The sequence below is a fragment of the Apus apus genome, chromosome 19 (genome assembly GCF_020740795.1).
Source record: "Apus apus isolate bApuApu2 chromosome 19, bApuApu2.pri.cur, whole genome shotgun sequence".
Lineage (NCBI taxonomy): Eukaryota > Metazoa > Chordata > Aves > Apodiformes > Apodidae > Apus > Apus apus.
In genome coordinates this window covers 10,000,602-10,019,587 of record NC_067300.1, presented here as the reverse complement: position 1 = coordinate 10,019,587, position 18,986 = coordinate 10,000,602, and the positions used below count along the sequence as shown (strand labels likewise).

General features: G+C 55.1%; 1 protein-coding gene across 2 annotated transcripts in view; it reads right to left on the bottom strand.

The window, feature by feature from the left end:
• Positions 1–726: 726 nt before the first annotated feature.
• The window catches only part of LOC127392653 (carboxyl-terminal PDZ ligand of neuronal nitric oxide synthase protein-like), a 29,172-nt gene continuing 10,912 nt past the window's right edge, over positions 727–18,986 (bottom strand). Inside the window, exons 3-11 of one of the 2 annotated variants that reach the window (XM_051636866.1) lie at positions 9,363–9,455; positions 8,616–8,674; positions 7,148–7,256; positions 6,655–6,796; positions 6,121–6,281; positions 4,947–5,114; positions 4,098–4,263; positions 3,539–3,896; positions 727–3,125 (exon numbers count right to left, since the gene is read on the bottom strand). In XM_051636866.1, coding sequence (XP_051492826.1) covers positions 2,642–3,125; positions 3,539–3,896; positions 4,098–4,263; positions 4,947–5,114; positions 6,121–6,281; positions 6,655–6,796; positions 7,148–7,256; positions 8,616–8,674; positions 9,363–9,455 — 1,740 coding nt within the window. In that variant the 3' untranslated portion in view covers positions 727–2,641. The remainder of the gene's footprint in view (positions 3,126–3,538; positions 3,897–4,097; positions 4,264–4,946; positions 5,115–6,120; positions 6,282–6,654; positions 6,797–7,147; positions 7,257–8,615; positions 8,675–9,362; positions 9,456–18,986) is intronic. The other variant, XM_051636867.1, reaches the window with a different exon arrangement.

Sequence of the window (18,986 nt, the reverse complement as noted above, 5' to 3'; positions counted from 1 at the left end):
TGCCAGGCAGGAATTGTCTGAAGTATGGAGCAACTTTTACCTCTGTCACACAAAGGAAACTTTCCTCCTCTTTTTGTTGGAGATGCTCACTCCATTGAGATGATTGGCATACTGGAGAGCTGAGAAACTAAATTGTTTATACACTAATGAATAGAAGCTTGATTGCAAGATCCTGTTTGGAAAATTATAGTGCTGAATTGAAGCCGTACAATTACATCCAAAATGCTGCATATTCATTTCATCTGCTTTGCATAGAGATTAACAAGCGAGCCCTAAAGCAGACTCTGAAATTAAAGCTAACACCAGATTTAGTCACAGGTTACAAACTAAATGGCATTGTTTGATGGATATGAATCTTTACCACCTGCCTGCCTGATGATTGCTAGCAGCTTACCAGACAGCAAAGGAAAAAGTTTCTTCCCATGAAGGAAGCATAATAAGATGTTGGGCTGGAAGTGCCCCCTCCCTGTGTGGGCAGCATCCCCCCCCCCCCAAGGCAGATGTCTGCAGTGGGCCTGGGGAAAGGGCTCCCAGCTCCATCGTGTTGGAGGCTGAACTCAGTGTAGGGGTGGAAAGTGGCCTTGAGACACTGAAAGAGGTCCTGGGTCCCTCCAGCCCCCAGGGCTGGGCTGGGTTCCTTCAGCCAGGGCTGCCCTCCAGGGGCTGAGTGAGGGGATGGTCTTGCAGGGTGCCCATCACCCTCTGTGCTGAATCACCCATGGGTTCCTCCCCTCCTCAGGGAGCCAGGGTGCTGTGGAGCACAGGGTGCTCTTGTCTGTCTCAGCCGTGAGTAGCCTGGGGAGCTCAGACTGGTCCCATCCTGCCCCATCCCACCTGGCAGCACTGGGCTTTACTGCCTGCAGTCTCCTTCCTCCTTCTGTGATGGTCCCCACCCTGTGTGCCTGGGCTGGGCTTGGTTTGATGGCCAGGATTTATTCTGGGGGCAGGAAAGGGCAAAGTGTGTGCGTGAGGACCGGACTCCTGCCCAGCAGTTGCACATCCCAGAGGGGGCAGCAGCATTTGGTGCTGTGCAGCACAATGGGGGGTTTGCTTTGGAAATGGGGCATTTGGAAATGAGCAGGCAGGGCTGTGGCTGGGCAAGGAGCAGCCTGGTGGCTCAGAGCAGCCTGGATTCCCAGCAGGAATCTCGTGGCTTTGGCAACACCTGAGGGTCCCCAGTCTGCCCCTGGGGACAGCGGTTTGGGACTCCCTGTGAGAGGGGCCTGGTGCAGCAGAGACCACACCACTTGTTCTGCAAATTGGACACCTTTATTTTTTTTTTTCTTTAAAAGTTAGTTACCAAACTGCTGTGACCTTCATGCCCACGGATGGGCTGGTCAGTCTCTACCATGCTACAGGGCAGCCCAGCCACAGCTTTACCAGCCCCCAGGCCTGGTCACCATGGCTGTGCTGGCTCGGGGTGCATCTCCTGTCACTCCCGTCTCTCCCGTGGGAGCAGAGCTGTGCCAGGAACAGGCTCGGATTCTCCATTTCTCCTTGACACTTCCTCATCTCCAACCTTCCAACACTTTCCCAACACCCTCTTGCAAACAACCGAGAAGCGAGAAGCGTTGCCTCGGGTCCCTCCCCAAGCCTCAGCCCTTTACCTAGAGCTGAGCTTCTTCCTGAAACATTAACTCAACCACTCACACTTCTGACACCCAACCCAAAACACGCCATTGTGTCCTAAAATCAGCATGACAGAGCAGCCTCCTGCCTGCAGCCACCAGTGGCACAGGGGGTTCTCCACCCTGACCCCAAGACACAGGCCAGCCCTGCACCCCTTTAGTGACCTTGTGGGGGTAGCCCCAGCCTGGGAGGGCAGTGGGTGCTGGGGTGCAGGAAAAGGCACCTGTGGGGGATGGCAGTGGTGGCTTCACAGTGTGGGGACATGGTGGTGGTGCTGCTGTCCCCAAAAGCAGGGCTGGTCTGGATGCAGTGTGGTGCTGGTGGACACCTGTTGCCCTGGAGAGACCTGACCTGTGGCAGTGTGGTGACAGCCTGGCACACAGCTCGGGGAGCTGGGCGGGGGGGCAGCACCACAGCTGTGCCAGAGTCCTGCTCACCCTGAGGGACTGGGCTGGTGGCAGCAGCTTTGTGTCCAGGTGCCCACAGCTGTGCTTGGGGGCTCCTGTTGCTCTGCTCTCAGGGATGTTTCTGCCATGGAGCATCCCATGGGGAATGCTGGCTGGGTGGGAATGTCCCCAGAGCAAGTCACACCAGTGCCATCCCCATCCGATGCGTCCTGACCTCCTGCAGTGTCATTAGCAGCTTCTTGTCCTCCTGAGCTGCCTGGCAGGTGATGGTGATGGCAGACACCCTGCCAGGGCTGGGGGTGGTCCCTGTCTGCTGCAGGAGGGCTGGTGCAGGGCTGGCAGCAGGGATGTAGTGACAAATGTGAGAAGTGTCACTGCCAGGCAGGACAGGCAGCAGGAAGGCAGTGTGAGCTGGTGCAGCTGAGGGCAGGGGCTGGCCTGGTTGCATCCTGCATGCCCTGTACATGGCATGGGATGGGGACAGGAATGGGACCTGCCTCCCAGCCTGGGCACAGGGGACTCCAACCCCAGCATGGGCTGGTGAAGCAGCATGGACAGAGCTGCTGGAACTGCCTGCCAGCCAGCTGCAACCTTCTGCTGTCCCACTAAGAGGGGACCCTCCTGGTCCCCATGGCAGCATCCAACTCTGGTTCAAGCAGCTCATCTTCTGAGAAACTGATGTGTAAGCAGGTGTCATCAGCAGGGGAGAAGGGCAGCGTGCTGTCCATGGGGCTGGCCAGGGCAGCCAAGTCCTTGGCCAGGGCCTCACCAGCTGCAGGGTCATGGATGCTGGCCAGAGGGAACATCTGCCCACTCTCTCCAGTCCTGTCCTTGCCCAGAGTGTGCTGGCAGGTCCCAGCAGGGATGGGCTGGGTGCTGGAGGCAGTGCTCTGTGCAGGAGTCCTTGCCTCGGAGTCCAAGAGTGTGAGCGAGCTGGCGGTGATGCTGGTGAGGCTGGAGATGCTGGTGCTGGGCAGGCTCACGTGGGCAGTGCTCTCAGGCTTCACCTCCAGGCTCGGGGAGGTCTTGCTCGACCTTTTGCGTAGGATGGGCGGCGGTGGGTTGAGCTTAGGAATGGGCTGCTGCTGCCTGGGGAGACAGCAGAGAGAGGAGGTGACGGGGGAAGTACTGACCTGCACAGGGGGCTTGGGCTGGCTGCCCCAGGCTCTCCAAAAGACCTTCGCTGGGTCCCATCAGTGAAACCTATTGCCTACCAATGTTGGAATAGGGATGAAGTGATGTGGCAGTGACCCCACAAGAGGACACAGGGAGTTTCTCACCCCAGCTTTGCCCTCCCAAGGTTCACTGTGCCAGAGCCAGTGCACAGCCCCTGGGCTGCCTGTCCCTGAGCACCCAGAGCACAGCCCTTCTTCCCCAGCCCCTGCTGAGGGCTCTGCCACCACCAGCCCTCCATAACATGTCCTGTGCTGTCAGAGCCCTGCTGGGACAGTGACGGGGCGAAGGAGGGTCTGCTCAGCATGGTTGGAGGTGGCACATCTTACCTGTCCTCATCCCCTCTGTCCACGTCGTCTGCCTTCTGCTGGCTGCTCCCGTTGAGCAGAGTGAACTCGCTGACCTCGGAGCCCTCCACGCGCCGGCCGAGCCCATCCTGCCCCTCCAGCACAGCCAGGCACTCGTCCCCCTCCTTGCTGCTGCAGCGGTGGCTGCCCCTCTCCAGGCTGACCAGGTTGAGGTAGGAGTCCCCAGGACCCAGGGCTGGCAGCGATCCGGGGGCCACGGGGCTTCCCAGGATGCTGGCGGGGGTGGAGGTGGATGGCAGGTGGACATCCAAGCTGTAGTGGTTCTTCAGGTTCAGGGACAGGGACTGAGCCAGGGACAGGTTTTGCAAGGAGCGGTCAACTGGTGAGAGAGGGACGAGGAGTGTGTGAAGAGCTGGGGACCCCCAACCCAACCACTCCCTGTGACCACGAGGGGTGCAGAGAAGTCCCCCAGGGCATGTTGGGCTCCTAGTGGGAGCATCCCAACTGCTCTCCGGGACCTCGAGGGGTGCAGAGATTTTCTGAAGAGGATCTCAGAGTGGCGGGGGGTCACTGCGCTCACCCGGCTGCCGACGCTGCTCCCGCGCTTCCAGCACGGTCAGCTGCCGCACCAGCAGGGAGACGTGCTGCAGCAGGTCGCGGTTGGTCAGCAGCAGCTGCCGCACTCGGGCCTGCGCCTCGATCCGCGCCGCCGTTTCGGCCGCCAGTTGGTCCTTCAGCAGCTGGACCTGCGGGGCGGGGATGGAGGGAGCGATGCGGGGCGGGGATGGAGGGAGCGATGCGGGGCGGGGATGGAGGGAGCGATGCGGGGCGGGGATGGAGGGAGCGATGCGGGGCAGGATGCGGGGCGGGACGCGCCGGCACCAGCGGCGCGCGGCCCTCGGGCGCCCCCTGGCGGCCCCGCCGCAGCCCCCACCCCGCGCGGGGACGCGGCTCCATCCCGGGGACTGGGGGGGTCCCGCATCCCGGGGACTGGGGGGTCCCGCATCCCGGTGACACGGAACGAGCTGGGGAGGCGCTCAGCCGGGGGGGCACCGGGCTCCTCGTCCTGATGGAGGCCTGAGGCGCGGGCGGAGGGCGGCTTCCAAAAACGGCGTGCAAGGGGAGCTAGAGGCTCTGTAGGGGCCCCCGCGACAGCAAGAGAGCAGCCTGGGCTTATGTGTGCGCCAAGCTGCGTGATGCCGGGGGGCTGAGCTGCACTGCGAGCTGCGCCATAAATAATGCTGCGAGCTGTGCTGCAAACAGTGCTGCAAGCAGGGCTGTGAGTGAGCTACAATACAAGCATAGCTGTGAGCTCCCTGTACTGCTGCCACCCCAGCACTGGGCACTCGTCCCTGCTGCCAGCCCAGCCTGACCAGCGGCTGGAGCAGGGAGGAGGGCTGGTGCCACCCAAGGAAGGGCAGGACCATACCTGGGCCACGGCCACCTGTGTCTGCTGCTGCTGCTGGAGGAGCTGCTGCTGGAGCAGCTGGAGGCAGTGCTGGGAGGCCAGTGGGGTGATGGAGGCTGAGGAGCAGGGACTGCTCGGGCTGAGCAGCTGCTGGGAGCTGGCCAAGTGGAGGGAGAAGTTCTCGGCATCCTGGGCACAAAGAAATGGGCAGGGTGAGCAGATCAAGCAGCCCAGGCTGGGATTTGGATGGTGGTTCCCCATGGCAGTGACCCCAGTGTGGCAGAGTGGCCCCTGACAGCAAGGGGCTGTTGTGGGGGCAGACACTCTGGCACGGCACTCAGAGCTCAGGATCTGTGGGTTCAGCCCAGGGTGGATGAGCTTGAAGCCACCTCACATGCCCTGGGACTGTGTGGTGGCCTGTACGTGGTCCACCTGGCCCTCCATAGCACCGGAGGGTCTCAGCCCTGGGCTGGGCAGTGTCTGCCCCTGCAGGCAGCTGCCCACCCTGCCAGCAGGGGTGTTTTAGGATGGTTCCCTGTGGCTGGGAGTTGGCCTGTGGCTGCTGCCTTTCCTGCCTTAGGCTCTCCCCTCTTTGGGCATCTCCAGCACCCAGAAGGAAAGGTGTAGGAAAGCTCTCCCTGCCTTTCCAGCCACAGACAGGGATCCCGGGAGTGCATTTCTCTGCAGCTGTTTCCAGCCAGGCCTTGCAAGCGACACGATGTGTGAGATGAAGCAAAGCCACTCGGGGCGCCGGGGAGCGCTCCCGGGGCAGCTCTGCAGAGCAGCTCTTCATTCCGTTCTGCCCCATCTGCGGATGCTGCTGCAGGAGGGGGGTCCTGCCTCACTCTCCTCCCCGGTGCTGGGCGATGGTTCCAGCACAGCCCTTCCGTGCTCTGCCCTGCCCACGCCCCTAGGCTCCCCTGGCTTGCGTTTGAAGCCCGCTCAGCCATGCATCCTGACCCCACTCCCAGCTCTCTCCCCTGCCCCAGTGCCGGGGCAGCTTCCCCGCAGGGAAATCAGGTGCTGAACACCCTGTCCCGCCACGGAGCTGTGAGAGCAGAGAGCCAGGGGAGGGGTTTGCAACGGTTTCTCCATGAAAGCCCCTCTTCATCAAGCTGTGACACAGTGACCTCAAGCAGAGGGACCCCAGCAGTGGCAGGGCATGTGGACCATCCCTCAGCCCACCCCCCAGTACCTGGCAGTTCTTATCTTTTGAGGCTTGCCCAGGTTTCGGCATGCTGAGGTCGCCCCTGGCAGTGGGCAGCTCTCCAGGTGCCCTCTCAGACACGCAGATGCCATCAGAGTCGATGCCAACCTCATCTGTCCCTGTGATCTTGGAGCCCTGTATCTGGTGAACTTCAAACGAGAAGGATAAATAAACCCAAGCTCCCAGCCATGCAGGATCACAGCAAGGAGCTGGGGCCCTAAGCAGGGCTGGCAGTCAGGGTGACATCTCAGGGACAACAGCCAGGACTTGCTCCAAGTCTTGGCATGCCACAAAGGGGCAGGAGAAAGGGACTGGGCCAGCCCAGGGGCTGGTGCCTGCAGACCTTCACCCTGCTGCCCAAGGGGGCTTCGCCTTAGTGCCCAGGATGTCTGGGCAGGCAGAGCAGATTCCCCGTGTCCCCCATCCAAAGGGGCCAGAAGCTCTCCCTGTCACTCGAGCTGGCCCACCAAGGACATGCCCACCCCACAGCGTCCCTGCCCGCCTCCCCGAGCCGCGGGTCACCTTCCAGCGGCTGCTCCTCAGCCGACCTGTCGCTGGCGCCGTCCGCCTGCCCGTCGGCGCCCTGCAGGGCGTGCTGCAGGCTCAGCTTGTGACACACCTCGAAGGCCTGGCCCACCGTGCGCACCACCCGCATCGCCTGGCTCTGCCGGGAAACCCGCCCCGCTCAGCCCCGGTGGGAAAACCGGGAACGTTCCCCCTGCTTCCCCTCCCGGGGCTGCCCCGCGCTGCCGTCCCTCCCTGGGCCGCAAGATCCAGCGCTGGACCCGACACAGGGTCTGCCCTGGTCCCCCGCCCTGGAAGCTGGGCTGCTCGGGCTGCACCCGGGCCGGGCTGGCATGTTACTTCAGGGACACCCAGCACTGGTGCTGCCTCGGTGTCTCCCAAGGGATCTGCACCCTCCAACCCAGAGGTGACACTGGCTCCTGCGTGGGAAGGGGGAAGGTCCCTCGGGGGCCCCTCACCTGGGGCGGCCGCAGCCCCGGGAGCACCCTACCTTCTTCTTGGATTTGAAGACGTTGCACCTGAAGGAGTTGTTGGCGCCGTCCCTTGCGATGTAACTAAATATTTTCAGGTCTTGTGAGTCGTGAGACACGTAGAAGATTCTAGGTGGGAGAAAGACAAAGGGAGTTAAACACCCAGGGGAGTCTCTGCCCCTCAGAGGCTCCCGTGTCCCTGGGACAGGCTGGCTCACAGCACCCAGGGCTGGAGGAACAAGGTGCTGCTGGTGCGTGGCCCCTCCTGTGATTTTTCAAGGCAGGAGGCAAAAGATTTAGAGAGAACATCTGGCTTCATGTACTTCCGATTGCTGAAGTAGGTACAAGCTTTTTAAAGATGCTGTGGGAAAGCTAAAAAATCTATAGTGCTGGAAAGCATGTGGCTATTTTCAGCCTAGCAATAAATCCCTGCCTGGGCTGTGGCATAACTGCCTGTACCTGCCCACCTTGGTGCCACCAGCCAGGGGACCCTGCAGGTCCATTGGCAGCAGCAGGCAGGTGGCACAGCTCAGGAGCCAGTGTCACCTGGATGACTCCCCCAGGGATGCTGAGTGTGCTCCTCTGAGTTCTCTCTCTCCTGCTCAGGCTGACTTTTTCTCCTCTCTGTGCTGTCAAACCATTTAAAAAGACCTTCTTATGTATTTGATTTAATCAGGTAAAAATGTGACAAGTCAATTCAGCTCTGAATAGAGAAGAAACCAAAGTGATTCCTGAAATGCTTTTCTCTTCTCTTTTCTGTCATTGGAATTTTTCTGTGTTGAACCTGCAGTTGGAGCAATTGTTGCCCATGTACCATATCTTGTAGTAAGCTGTAAAAAACATCAGAAGGGAGAGGTAGGCATCAGGATGTCCTCCACTCCTTATCCTCTGCCCAAGGGCTCTGACCCAGAAAACCAATGTTGGTGATCCCAGCCCTTGGGCTGTGGGATTTATGCTCCTGATACAATTATTGGCTTGGCAGATCTAACAGCCTGCTGCAACCTGTGCTCTGAACTGTGTCCTCAGGCTACACACCCCTGCTGGGGTTGTCTTCAAGGAAGCCATCCCCATGGGCCCTAAGGCATCTGTGTGGGGCTTGTAGTCTCCAAAATACTTTGAGAAGTGCCATGGAGAGTCAAGGCCATCTTACCATGTCCTGTATGGGTTCATTCCCTGTAAGCACTTACACCTTGGAGTAAGGCCCTACTTCAGAAGCACAGGGTGAGCCACGCTCTGAAGGAAAACCACAGGAAGCCAGGCTTCTGAATCAGAATCAGAGAGTAATTCAGGTTGAAGGTATCTCTGGGGGTCATCTAGTCTAACCCCTGTGCAAAGCAGAGGCAGCTTCAAAGCTAGATCAGTCTGCCTCATCAATTTTTCAAGGTCCTTTGGAAATCCAGCCTCTGTGGAGGTATCTCAGCAAGTGGGGGGATGGATACACACGGCTCAGGGCGGACAGGACCTGCTGGTGCAACCCCTGCCACATACCTGTACACAGGATCGTGCATCACCACCATCTTACTCTCATCCCAGGTCCACTCCTTTCTCTATAAACAGAAGGCAAAACCAAAACCACAGTGAGTCAAATCCAAATGAACCTGCACCAGGCTGATGGGCAGGAACCCTGGAAATGTTGCATTTGTCTCAAGCCAAATCCAGGCGACAGTGGGAACTACACGAGCAATGGCTGTTGCGTTGGTATCTGGGATAAAAATAGTTTTCTTTCTTCATTTATCATATCTGGTCATCTGATCACAGCCTCCAGTGCTGAACACAGGCCCTAAGATTAATTTATAGCATCAAATATGCACAAGAGTGATGAGTTTGGGGAAGAGGGACCTGAGCTGGGGCTGGGGCTTAGGAGAGCTGAGTCCAGCTGCTGGCTCAGCTTGGTGGGAAGAACAGCCTGGGCAAAGAGCTGAGGGGTGCTCAGCCCAGGCAAAGTGGAAAAAGCCTACCAGTATTAATGAGAAAAAGAAACTGTATTTCCTGAAAGCTTGATATCTTTTGATAGGGAAAAAACCTCTTCTTCCCTGGTGTCATTTTCTCGCTCTTTTTTCAACAGGGTTTTGTTATTGTTTTGATGAAAAATGGGGAAAAAATAGTGTTTTCTTGTGAAAATTCCAGGTGGATTTTAAGTACAGGCCAGTTTTGGTTAGAGGTGTGACTATCCTGAGCAGCCCTAATACCCAGACATGGTCAAAGCCACCATTGGTGAGGCTGGGGAAGTCTCACCTTCTGCTTCTTGCGCAGAATCACCTTCACCCCGTCCACGGACACTATGATGTTCACCTTCTTCTTCTTAATGTTCTTGGCTTTGAATTCGTACTGATGGGAAGAAAAACCTAAGTTAGAAGAGAGGTAGGACTGGGGGGTACCTGGGACAGTGTGTGCTGTTATTAGTGTTTACATGAAAATGTCACGTTTGTGTTTAATCCCAACTGCCGAGGAAAGTGGGAATTTGTTTTATCCTGCTAAGAAAAATCCATGCTGGGAAGGACCTGCTGCTGTAGCTGGGATGCTGGGCAAGATCCTGGCTTTGTCAGGAACATCACTTGGGAGAGGACAAGCAGAGCTTGATCCTCTGGACTATGTCCAGAGACTGTTAATTCTGATCCAGACAGAACTTCCTGATGCACTGGCCATGCCTCGTGCAGCAGGACTTTGCACCAGAGGCTGAACGAGGAGATGGCACTTGCTTCAAACACCCAGCAGTGATTTATGGCATCTCCAACGTCCTTGGGTCTCAGTGCTGCAGTGCATGGGGAATATAATATCACTTCTGAACGGCAGGGAGGGCCAGATGGGTGGCAATAACGCAATTATACCTCAGTCATTTACATAATCACATTAACCTCAGTATCTCTGCAGAACCCAGCTCCTCACCTGCAGGTGTCTGTGGTCTGAACTCACCTCCATTTTTGTTAAAAATTAAACCACTGGCTTTTGAATGTTGCTTTTGCTGACAGCTGGAGGTGTTGCAGAGCCCTTCCACTCTGCAGACCTGTATTTACAGCACTGCTCCTCACTGGCTCTGTTTTAGGCTCTGTTTCTGGCGCTCAAATACAAAATTTTGATACCCTGTATTTTTCACAGTGCCTATCTGAAATCCAGCTTTCCTGGGTCAGGTCCTCAATTTCTCTAAACCAGCACATCCATTACTCTCAGTGCAGCTCCAGTAACAGCCACCATGTACCTATTAAAAAATAAATCCTTTGAATTAACTTGATGTACAGTAGCCATAGCTGGAAAGCAGAGGTGACAAATCCCCTGCTTTAATAGTCTAATAATGTCAATGGTGCTGTAACGGAGCTGGGACTCCAAAGGGGACATCATGGGGACATCACTGCCTGCTGGCTCTGCATGGGTGAGGCTACAGATGTGGATGCAGCTCGGAAGCTTTTCCTGCTAAGGTGCCAGGGTGATGCAGCCCCCTCTGAGATGCCCTGTGTCCCCAAGGCCAGCCAGCCCCCTGGCATCCAGCTGCCCTAGGGGAGGCTGTGCCAGCTGGAAGGGATGGGAGTTGCCTCTGATCCCTCCGGGTCTCCTGGGATGCCTCTGCCATGTCGCTTCGGAGAATCCAGGCAGACTATGTGATTCACAGACATGGAGGACAAGGCAATGCCAAGCACTGGGGTACAGCTTGAAGCCTACCAACACTGTGTAATTAGACATCTAATTAGAAATCTTATCTCTTTATGCAGTCAGTGGAGCTGCAGGTAGCAATTGAGATGTTAAGGGAGTCCGGGCAAATCTTTCAGGAGCCTGAAGTTGAAGGGCTCTGTGTGAAGCACCCAAGCACTGCAGAGAAGACAGCATCTCCCCAGCTCCTCAGCACCCACCACAAGCCTTGCCAGCCTTACAGGCAGAAAATTGGGTGGCTTTTATGTTTATCAGGCTTTTGATGCTGCTCATTGAGTTCTTAGCAAGGTTTACGGTACCAGACAGACCCCGGATTAAACCATAGCTTTTTGATCTCCCCATGAATTATTACTCTGAGACAAGCTCTTTAAAAATCTATCTATAGCACCACTGCGTGTGAAGCCAGAGCTAAATTTGCTGTATGTGTTTTTTATTTATAGGGAGGAGTGAAAGGCTGGGTGAGGTGGTGGGTCCACCCAGCAGACAGTCACGGGCCAGGGGATCTGCAGGAGATGCAGGGCTGGGACCAGGCGCCTGGGATCATCAGCCCCAGCACCAGAGAGGGCTTCTCCAACCCCCCCCCAAGCAGCCCCTCAGTGCCAGCAGCCCCAGCCCAGCCTTGCTGGGTGCTCCCAGCTCTGCCAGGCTGAAACTTTCCCCTCCCCTGTGCTCAGCACTGCCAAACTGTTTCTCCTTGTCTGCTTGCATGAATGTCAATAAAACCCAGATAGATTGTTCTGCTCACTAAAGAGCTATTTATCTTTCTTTATACACAAATGGCTGGGAAAATACTAGCTGAGCTTTCCAGGAAAAAGCCAGCAATACAGTGTATTTTCCCCTTGTCGCAACAGGGGTGCAATTACATTCAAACAAGGCTCTTTACTCAAAGGCTTGAAGCAAAGTCCAAGCCTGGATTCTGCAGAGATGCTTTTTCTTTCTCTCTTGGATAGAAAAGGACAATCGGGGCGGCAGCAGCACATCTCTGGGTGCTGCCAGGAGTGATGGGGAGCGTCTGTAAAGCCAGGGAACTTCAGCTAGCTGCTGCTCACCCCAGCCTGGCTCCAGGAGTACAGGTACACACCCCCCTCCACCCCACCTCCCATGGTGTCTGAAGCAATTTTGACCCTGCAATCTGCAGGCAGCAGCCTCAGGCTCTGCTCAGGATGTGGCCCTTTGCTGCAGCATAGCCAGCGAGGAAGGAGGCCCAAGGAACACTGCCTTGGGTCAGGCTGCCTCTCCATCCCTGCACAGAAGAGGCAGCTGGGTTACAGCTTCAGCCATTAATTGCTTCCTATCAAGAAGGAATTGGGATTTTAATTAACTGTGAATTATATAATGACAGAGAAGCACATGGAAAAATGCACTCTAAGATAGCTGATTTATCTCCTGTAAAAGTGTTCATGCATAAACCAACACCCATCCGAGCACGAGGCTCCTGCCTAACCTGGTGCTCACTGATGTTATTTTCATACTCTTGAATGGATGTGATTTTTTTCTTCTTTTTTTTTTTCCAAATTTGTCAAGGTTACCAACAAATCCAAACCCACACAGCAGTGTTCATCTTCTCTGCTGCCTTCTGAGATTCAGTCATTATTCTCCTGCTCCTTGTGCTATCCTAGGGGGAAGGCTTTCTGGGTGTTCAAGGGTCTGGAGTTGCCCTTATGAGTGGCAGTTCAGCAGGAAAGCCTGGCAGCTTCCTTAACTATGGAGAGAAGATGGGACATTTTATTTAAAAATGCAGGTCAAAGAAGGGCAACGCATCTCATTTAATTTAGCAGCGTCATTAATTCTATATTTGATGTGTCTGACCTGGAATACTTTCCATTTCTGCTTTTAAATCCCTGTGCTCAAGTCCTTGCCTTTCCTACGGCCCCACTCGCTGCTGGCGTGTGACAGTCACTTACCCCAGAGCTGAAGGCTGTATGACTAGAAATGTTAATGGTGCTGTGTAATGCATATTTCATCTGATAATTCCACCCAAGCAGATATAAATTACACATGCAGTTACCAGCTTCCATCTGCTGATGAAAGAGATGGGCTAATGCACATTGGAAATCATATGCAGCTTCCAGCACTAAGAACAACTTGCATGAATAGAGTTATTCAAGGAAGCAATTCTTCATGTGATTAATTACTGAAGGTATCAGGGCCTTCATTATGCAAATAGAAACTGTCATAAAATAGAGAGTTTGCAGGTCTTAGAGGAAGTGTCTGCTTCCAAAAAATGCATCTTCCTCGTTAACAAAGAGCACGAGGGCTGAGAGAGCCAGCAGGGCCAGGACACGCTCCCCGCCACGGCTCAGATGGTGTTTGCTGCTGTGCAGCCCAAGATGTATTAAGGGAAATTGAGGCAGAGGTTCTCCAGGTTTTTGAAACAGGAGTAAATCAGTGTTCCCAGTTGCTGCTGGGTAAGTATTTTTCCTGCTCAGAGGAAGATGGCTTGGCAATGGATGATTTCTTCCTGCAGGTGCAGATCCTCTGGCCAGCCCCTCGCCCTCTCTCTGGCCCCCAGCCCCCAAAGCCTGGCAGGCTGCACAACGTCTGTGTCCATAAACAACCCCACAACAATGAGCAGTCCCAGCCCCTCCCCAAACCTGGCCCACCAGAGGGACACAGGGTGCATGGCAATGAGGAGGTGAAACCTGCTGGGCTCTGACCCCAACAGACCAGCTCCTGGCAGCGTCACCCCAGCAGCACCCCCGGCCCTGCTCCTGCTCCCAGCCTGGCACACGGCGCCATCCCGGCCATCCCGCTGCCCTCGGCAGCCTCTGGTGCCATCTGAGCACCATCTTAGGAGTTAAAGCCATGGTGGATCCAAGTACTTCAAGTTCAGGAATGTTACTCATTTCAAACCAAACTGACCCGCACAGCACGAGGTGTTATCCCGACTGCCGGGTGAGTTCCCGCTGCCCGCAGAGCTGCTGCAAGGAACCGCTGCTTCGGGAAGCTCCTGAGCTCTTCCAGCAAGCGCAGCTCCCACAGTGTCAGCTCCCAGACCCTCTGCATCACAGGCTGCCCTCCAGCCCCCAGTCCACCCCGAGTGACCGCAGCCCCTTCAGCACATCACACCTTCCCCGCCGGCAGCCGCGTCCTGCCCGGCCAGCGGCCGCCCAGCCCTCCTGGCCCCCAGCTGGAAACCACCGGGTTATGGCCTCTCCTTTGTTCCTCTTGAGAAGCATGTGTCTGAATCCTATGAACTCGCGGTGCCCGGCGGCAGGGTGCAGGCTCCCGGGGACGTGGCTGGTGTGAATGCAGCCGGGCATAGTCTGGGTCTGCGCTGCAGTAACTGGGCAACATGGACACAAAAGCGACGCAGGAAGCGGTGGAGGCCAGGAGTGCACCTCCTGCCCAGTGGAAAAATTAGAATTTATGATCCTTGGAAACATAAAACTGTTCAATGGAAAGCAGAAACCGAAGAGGGAGTACAATAGGCAAGGAGAATGCTGGCAACAAACCCAAGTCTTGTTTTCTCATTTAAATTAGCTCCTTCCATCATCCAACAAATGCTCTGTAGGTACCACAGCCCACGCCCCACACAGTGAGCTGAAGGGGGCTGAGGAGCTACCACAGCCCCACCGGGTTTCTGGAAGTCCTTGGAAGGGCAGCAAGGAAATGTGACCATAGTTCATCCCACAGGATTTATTTATTTACTCCTAGCTCTGTGCTTTGGCAGTGGTGCTGCTGCCTGCAGAGCCCGGCAGGACTCAGACCGCCCCGCTGGTGCAGGCCAGCAAGGGCAGGTCCTCCTCCAGCTCTCGGGAGCTGGCTGGTCAGGGCTGAGTTTGCACACTTGAGTGTAACCCTCCCTGTCCCCTGCCTAAGCCGAGTGCAACCCCTGGTGACTGGCACCATGCCCCTGCCCCTCTCAGCACCACCCGCGGGGTTCAGGGCCCCTGTGATCACCCACCAGCAGGACCCACCACACTCTCCTCCCCAGGGCCCCCCCATGTATTGGTCCCTTCCTGGCAGCTCTTGCAGATAAGGAGATGTGGGCAGCAGGAGCAGGGTCCCCAGTACAGCACGCTGTCCCTGGGGAGCTCCATATGCTCCTTCCTGGGGACTCCACCTAAACCACAGGCTCCACACAACCCACGGGCAATGCCAAAGCCCTTGGCCACAGCCTGAGCTGCCGAGACCCCCTTGCAGACTAAGCTTGGATTAACCTTGGCAAGGAAAGCACCATGGGATAGAGTAGCCACAGATGATTTACTGAGAGGTTGCTATGGCTGGGCTGGAGCTGGTGGCCCATGCACAGCAGCTCTGTGGGTGCTGCTCAGGTGCAGAGCTGGGAAGTGGAAGCAGAGGTAGGTTGGCCAAGGGATGGACTCCAGGATTATGGAGTTCCAGAACATGGCTCTAGCTCCTGCTCCAAAGCTTCCTAGCAAGTCCAGCTGCTCTGCTGAGACCATCTCTCAGTGAGCTGTGCTCACACCTCCAGCTCTTCTCACTTTGGCCACTTCACAGTGACCAGCTGTGAAGAGTTAATGGTCCTGAGCCGCCTCACCTGGGGTCTCCACCCACAACCCACCCATTGGCACAGGAGCTCTATTTAAGCTCAGCTCTGGACCTTCAAACCCTTCCTAAGTTTCAGTGTAGGTCTGTTGGTCCCCAGCTCTGCTCCAGCTGACCATAAACCTGCTCCTCCTGCCATGCAGATTGACTCTCCAGCTTTGTCTTGGATCTATCTCATCAGCGTGGACCTACGTGATCAGCTGGAGTCTTGGTTGAACCTGGGACCTGCCCTGCTCACCTTTCTCAGGTATGATGGGGTTGGGCCCTGGCTGTGGATTGAGGGGAGAAGAGAGATGAAGGACTATGGTTGTGCTTTGGTTTGGTCACTGAATGTTTCAGAACCTCCTGCCGTGTCTCTGGGAAAAGCTGTGGATGGGGTAGCAGGTGGTGCTGCAGGCACAGAGCAGGCAGGGGCTGTGAGGATGCTGCCTCCCTGCAGCAGCTGGGGACTGGTCTGATAAGAGGGAGGCAGAGAAAAGGGCCTCCTTTTATCCAGGTCTCCTCTGCTCTGCAGAGCATTGAGATGGGCCTTCCTCTTCACCCCCTTCTCCCCACCTTTAACAGAACTTGTTCTTGGGAAGTCTCAGACTGTTGCAGTCTCAGGCAGCCTTTCAGGATAGCTCCATCTTTCCATCTCAAGGTGAGGTGGCGAAGGCAAAGGATGTGGCTGGAGTTTAGGTGTTCCTTTGAGCCAGTCAAAGGGATGTGGAGCCAAGAGTGGTTTGAGTTATACCAGGCGAGAGCAGAACTGCAGGGGATGGGAGAGAGCAGCAATGGCTCTTCAGTCTTTTTCACCTCTGAAAACAGTCAGACTGCTCTGGAACAAAACTTCTTTGCCTGCTTTTAAAAGAGGGTGTGATAAAACTAGTCTTTTCATGGCCTCCTCCCTGTTAGAGATGTGGTGATGGTGCTGAGCTCCAACCCAAGGGGCACTTGCAGCCCAGTGCAAGGTGACATCATCTGCCCTTTGTTCCCCCTCTGACAAAGGCACCATTGTGTGCCTGTCTCTTCCAGGAACCCCCTGCTGTCCCCAGGTTTAATAAGGAGCTTTCCCACACACAGCCCTCCAGTCCTGGTCTCACCAGGGCAGGCCAACCCCAGCTCACAGGGAAGCTGGGTCTTATTTTTCCTCTCTACTTCTATTCACTTCACAGGGGAAAACAAATTACCTTTTCTGTCCACGGTGCTTTGGATGATTAATTAGTTTCAGTAATGAAGTAGTGTCTTGGGACCCTATCCCAGTGGAGTCTCATGTACCAAGCACTAAGTGCACACCAATAAGAGAATGGTCTCTACCTCCAAGAGCTGCTAGGTTACTGCAGATAAGAAGTGCTAATTTCACTAGAAGCAGGTCACATTCACCTGAGATAACCCCTAGAAGTGAAATTGCAATTATATGCTGTGACACCTTCAAGTAATTCTGTATTTCCCTCTAAACATCAGTGTCAAGAGACCCTGCAGAGAAGGTCCTGGTTTTGTACACATCATGGTTCATATCCTTGTTGCCCTCCAGTTTGGTATGTAGGACAAGAGGCAAATTAGGAGATGGAATTTTTTTAAACCTTGTTCATCAATGTTCAAATAACAAAGCTCAGAAGAGCAGGAGCCAGACTCTGGGGCAGGCTCAGAGCCCCATGAAAAAGCCTCAGACCCCCTGTGTGGCTGTGGGAAGGTGACAGAGTATTTTGTAGATCAGTTTCTCATCCACAAAGCATGGATGCTCAGTTTCTGCTTCATTCACTCAGTTGCTTGGCCACAGCCTGTCCCCTGCTCAGTGACAGCCACCCAGCCAGCAGGGCCAGGCCACCAGAGACTGCTCTGCCCATGATCTGTGGCCAGGAGAAGCTGTGTGGCTGCAGCCTCCTCCTTAAGGCCTCTGACTTCAGGATGTGGAGGAGAGTGATGCTGAGCACATCTACTCAGGGCAGATACTTATCCAGAGGAGGAGGAATCTAGCTTGCTTTTGACAATCTGGAGAAGCTACATCTGCATGACTAACACCTGCTTTTGGTAAATGCTGCAGGGAGGGACCATCTCCTGGCTTCTAACTTGCTATCACACCCCATATGCATCTTGGGTGCTGTCCTCCAGCTCTGTCTTGTGGCTTCTCTGAGCCACCTACTCAGCAAATTAGCATTTTCTTTGCATATCTCCAGCTGAGGAAGGAAGCTGGACTCAGTACCTCTATCTTTGAACTAACAGAATTTGAGCTAGAATGAAGACTTCATCTCCATTGGCATTCAGAAGCAGCATTTGAGTACAAACTAGTCCAGAATGAAAGTGGGAGATGCTGAGCTGCCCAGCACACTGCTGTGTGCAGGCCAGGGACTGAAATAATCTGCTTTATTCCCAGGCAAGGAGTCTTCTCTATGTAGCTGTTACAACAGTTTCACTTGTGAAAACACTTCTTAGAGAAAGCCCAGTGACCTATTGTTGGTCTCCAAGCACTGCCCAGAAAGGATGGGTCTGCATCTAAGCACCAACGCCACAGCAATTCCAGCCAGGAAGAGGCCAGGGGGCCTGGAGGGGTCAGTCACTGTAGGGCCATGGGGACTGTGTGTGCAGGGTCTGTTAGAGCAGCCTTGGTGTCCAGTACAGGGAGATCCTGCCTCTCAGTACATCAGCAGAGTCAGGGCAGGTGTTGAGATGCAGCTCTCAAGGGATTTTCTAAAGCACACAATCCCTAATTCCTGTTGACTTTAGAGGGAACCTTTGTTGCTCTGAACTACATGCAGGGCACAAATGTCTTTTGAAATCTGCCCAAGAGCTCTTGAGTCATGCACATTTCTGGAATAGGAGGGAGCTCCCCCCTCTCCCGCCAGAGGTCCCTGGACAGTTGTCTGTTGAGGCCAGATCCCACCCAGATGTGAAGCCTTGACCAGATCCAGGCCCAGCACAGCTGGTGTGCAGCTTCTCACTGAGTGGTCCTTGGTTAGAAATTGAATGCTAATAAAACTGCCCATAAATTGTAGTAACGCTTCTCTGTGGCAGTCCTTAATTCTGAAGAAAGGTCTCTGGGTTCTCAAGATGTCCATAAAATCTTAATCAATTTTGGAAACAGGACTGTTACTGTAAGAGAGAGAAAATTCAACACTAATTGTGTCATTCCCAAAACTCCAGAATATTAAGCAGTTCAAGGACTCTGTTAGTCTTGGGAGCTACTGAGGTTAATGAATCATGATGAGAGGAACAGCCTGGGCTTAGCTGGTAGGAATTACGGATGAAGAGGGTTTTGTGTTACCAGTATTTATTGACACAGGGGCCTTCTAATCAGAACTGCACCAGAATATCACAGCCCAGTGCCCAGGCAGAGGCAGGCAGCCTGGGCTGGGCTTTCAGACTCCTGGGCAAGAGGCTGCTGGCTGTTCTGATTGTCAGATGTTTGCAGGTTCATGGTGCTGGGCATAGGTCCCTTGGGCCAGCAGTGGTGTCACCACCCAGGTGTGAATCCATGGACATGAATGTGTCCCATGCTGGTTGCCTACAGGTCAATGATTAACCACAGTGCCCCCAGCTCCTGCTGCAAGGCAGCAAGCCCAGCAGGAGACCAGCATTGCCCTGGGGGGCAACAACATGAAAAGAAAATGTGCCTGATCTGGATGTTTAGGCCCCATAATCATTAATGGCAGGAGCACAGGCTGCAGCAGGACTGAACCAGTCCATGATGCCTCAGGATTGCTGAACCTTAATGCTTTAGCTCTGCAG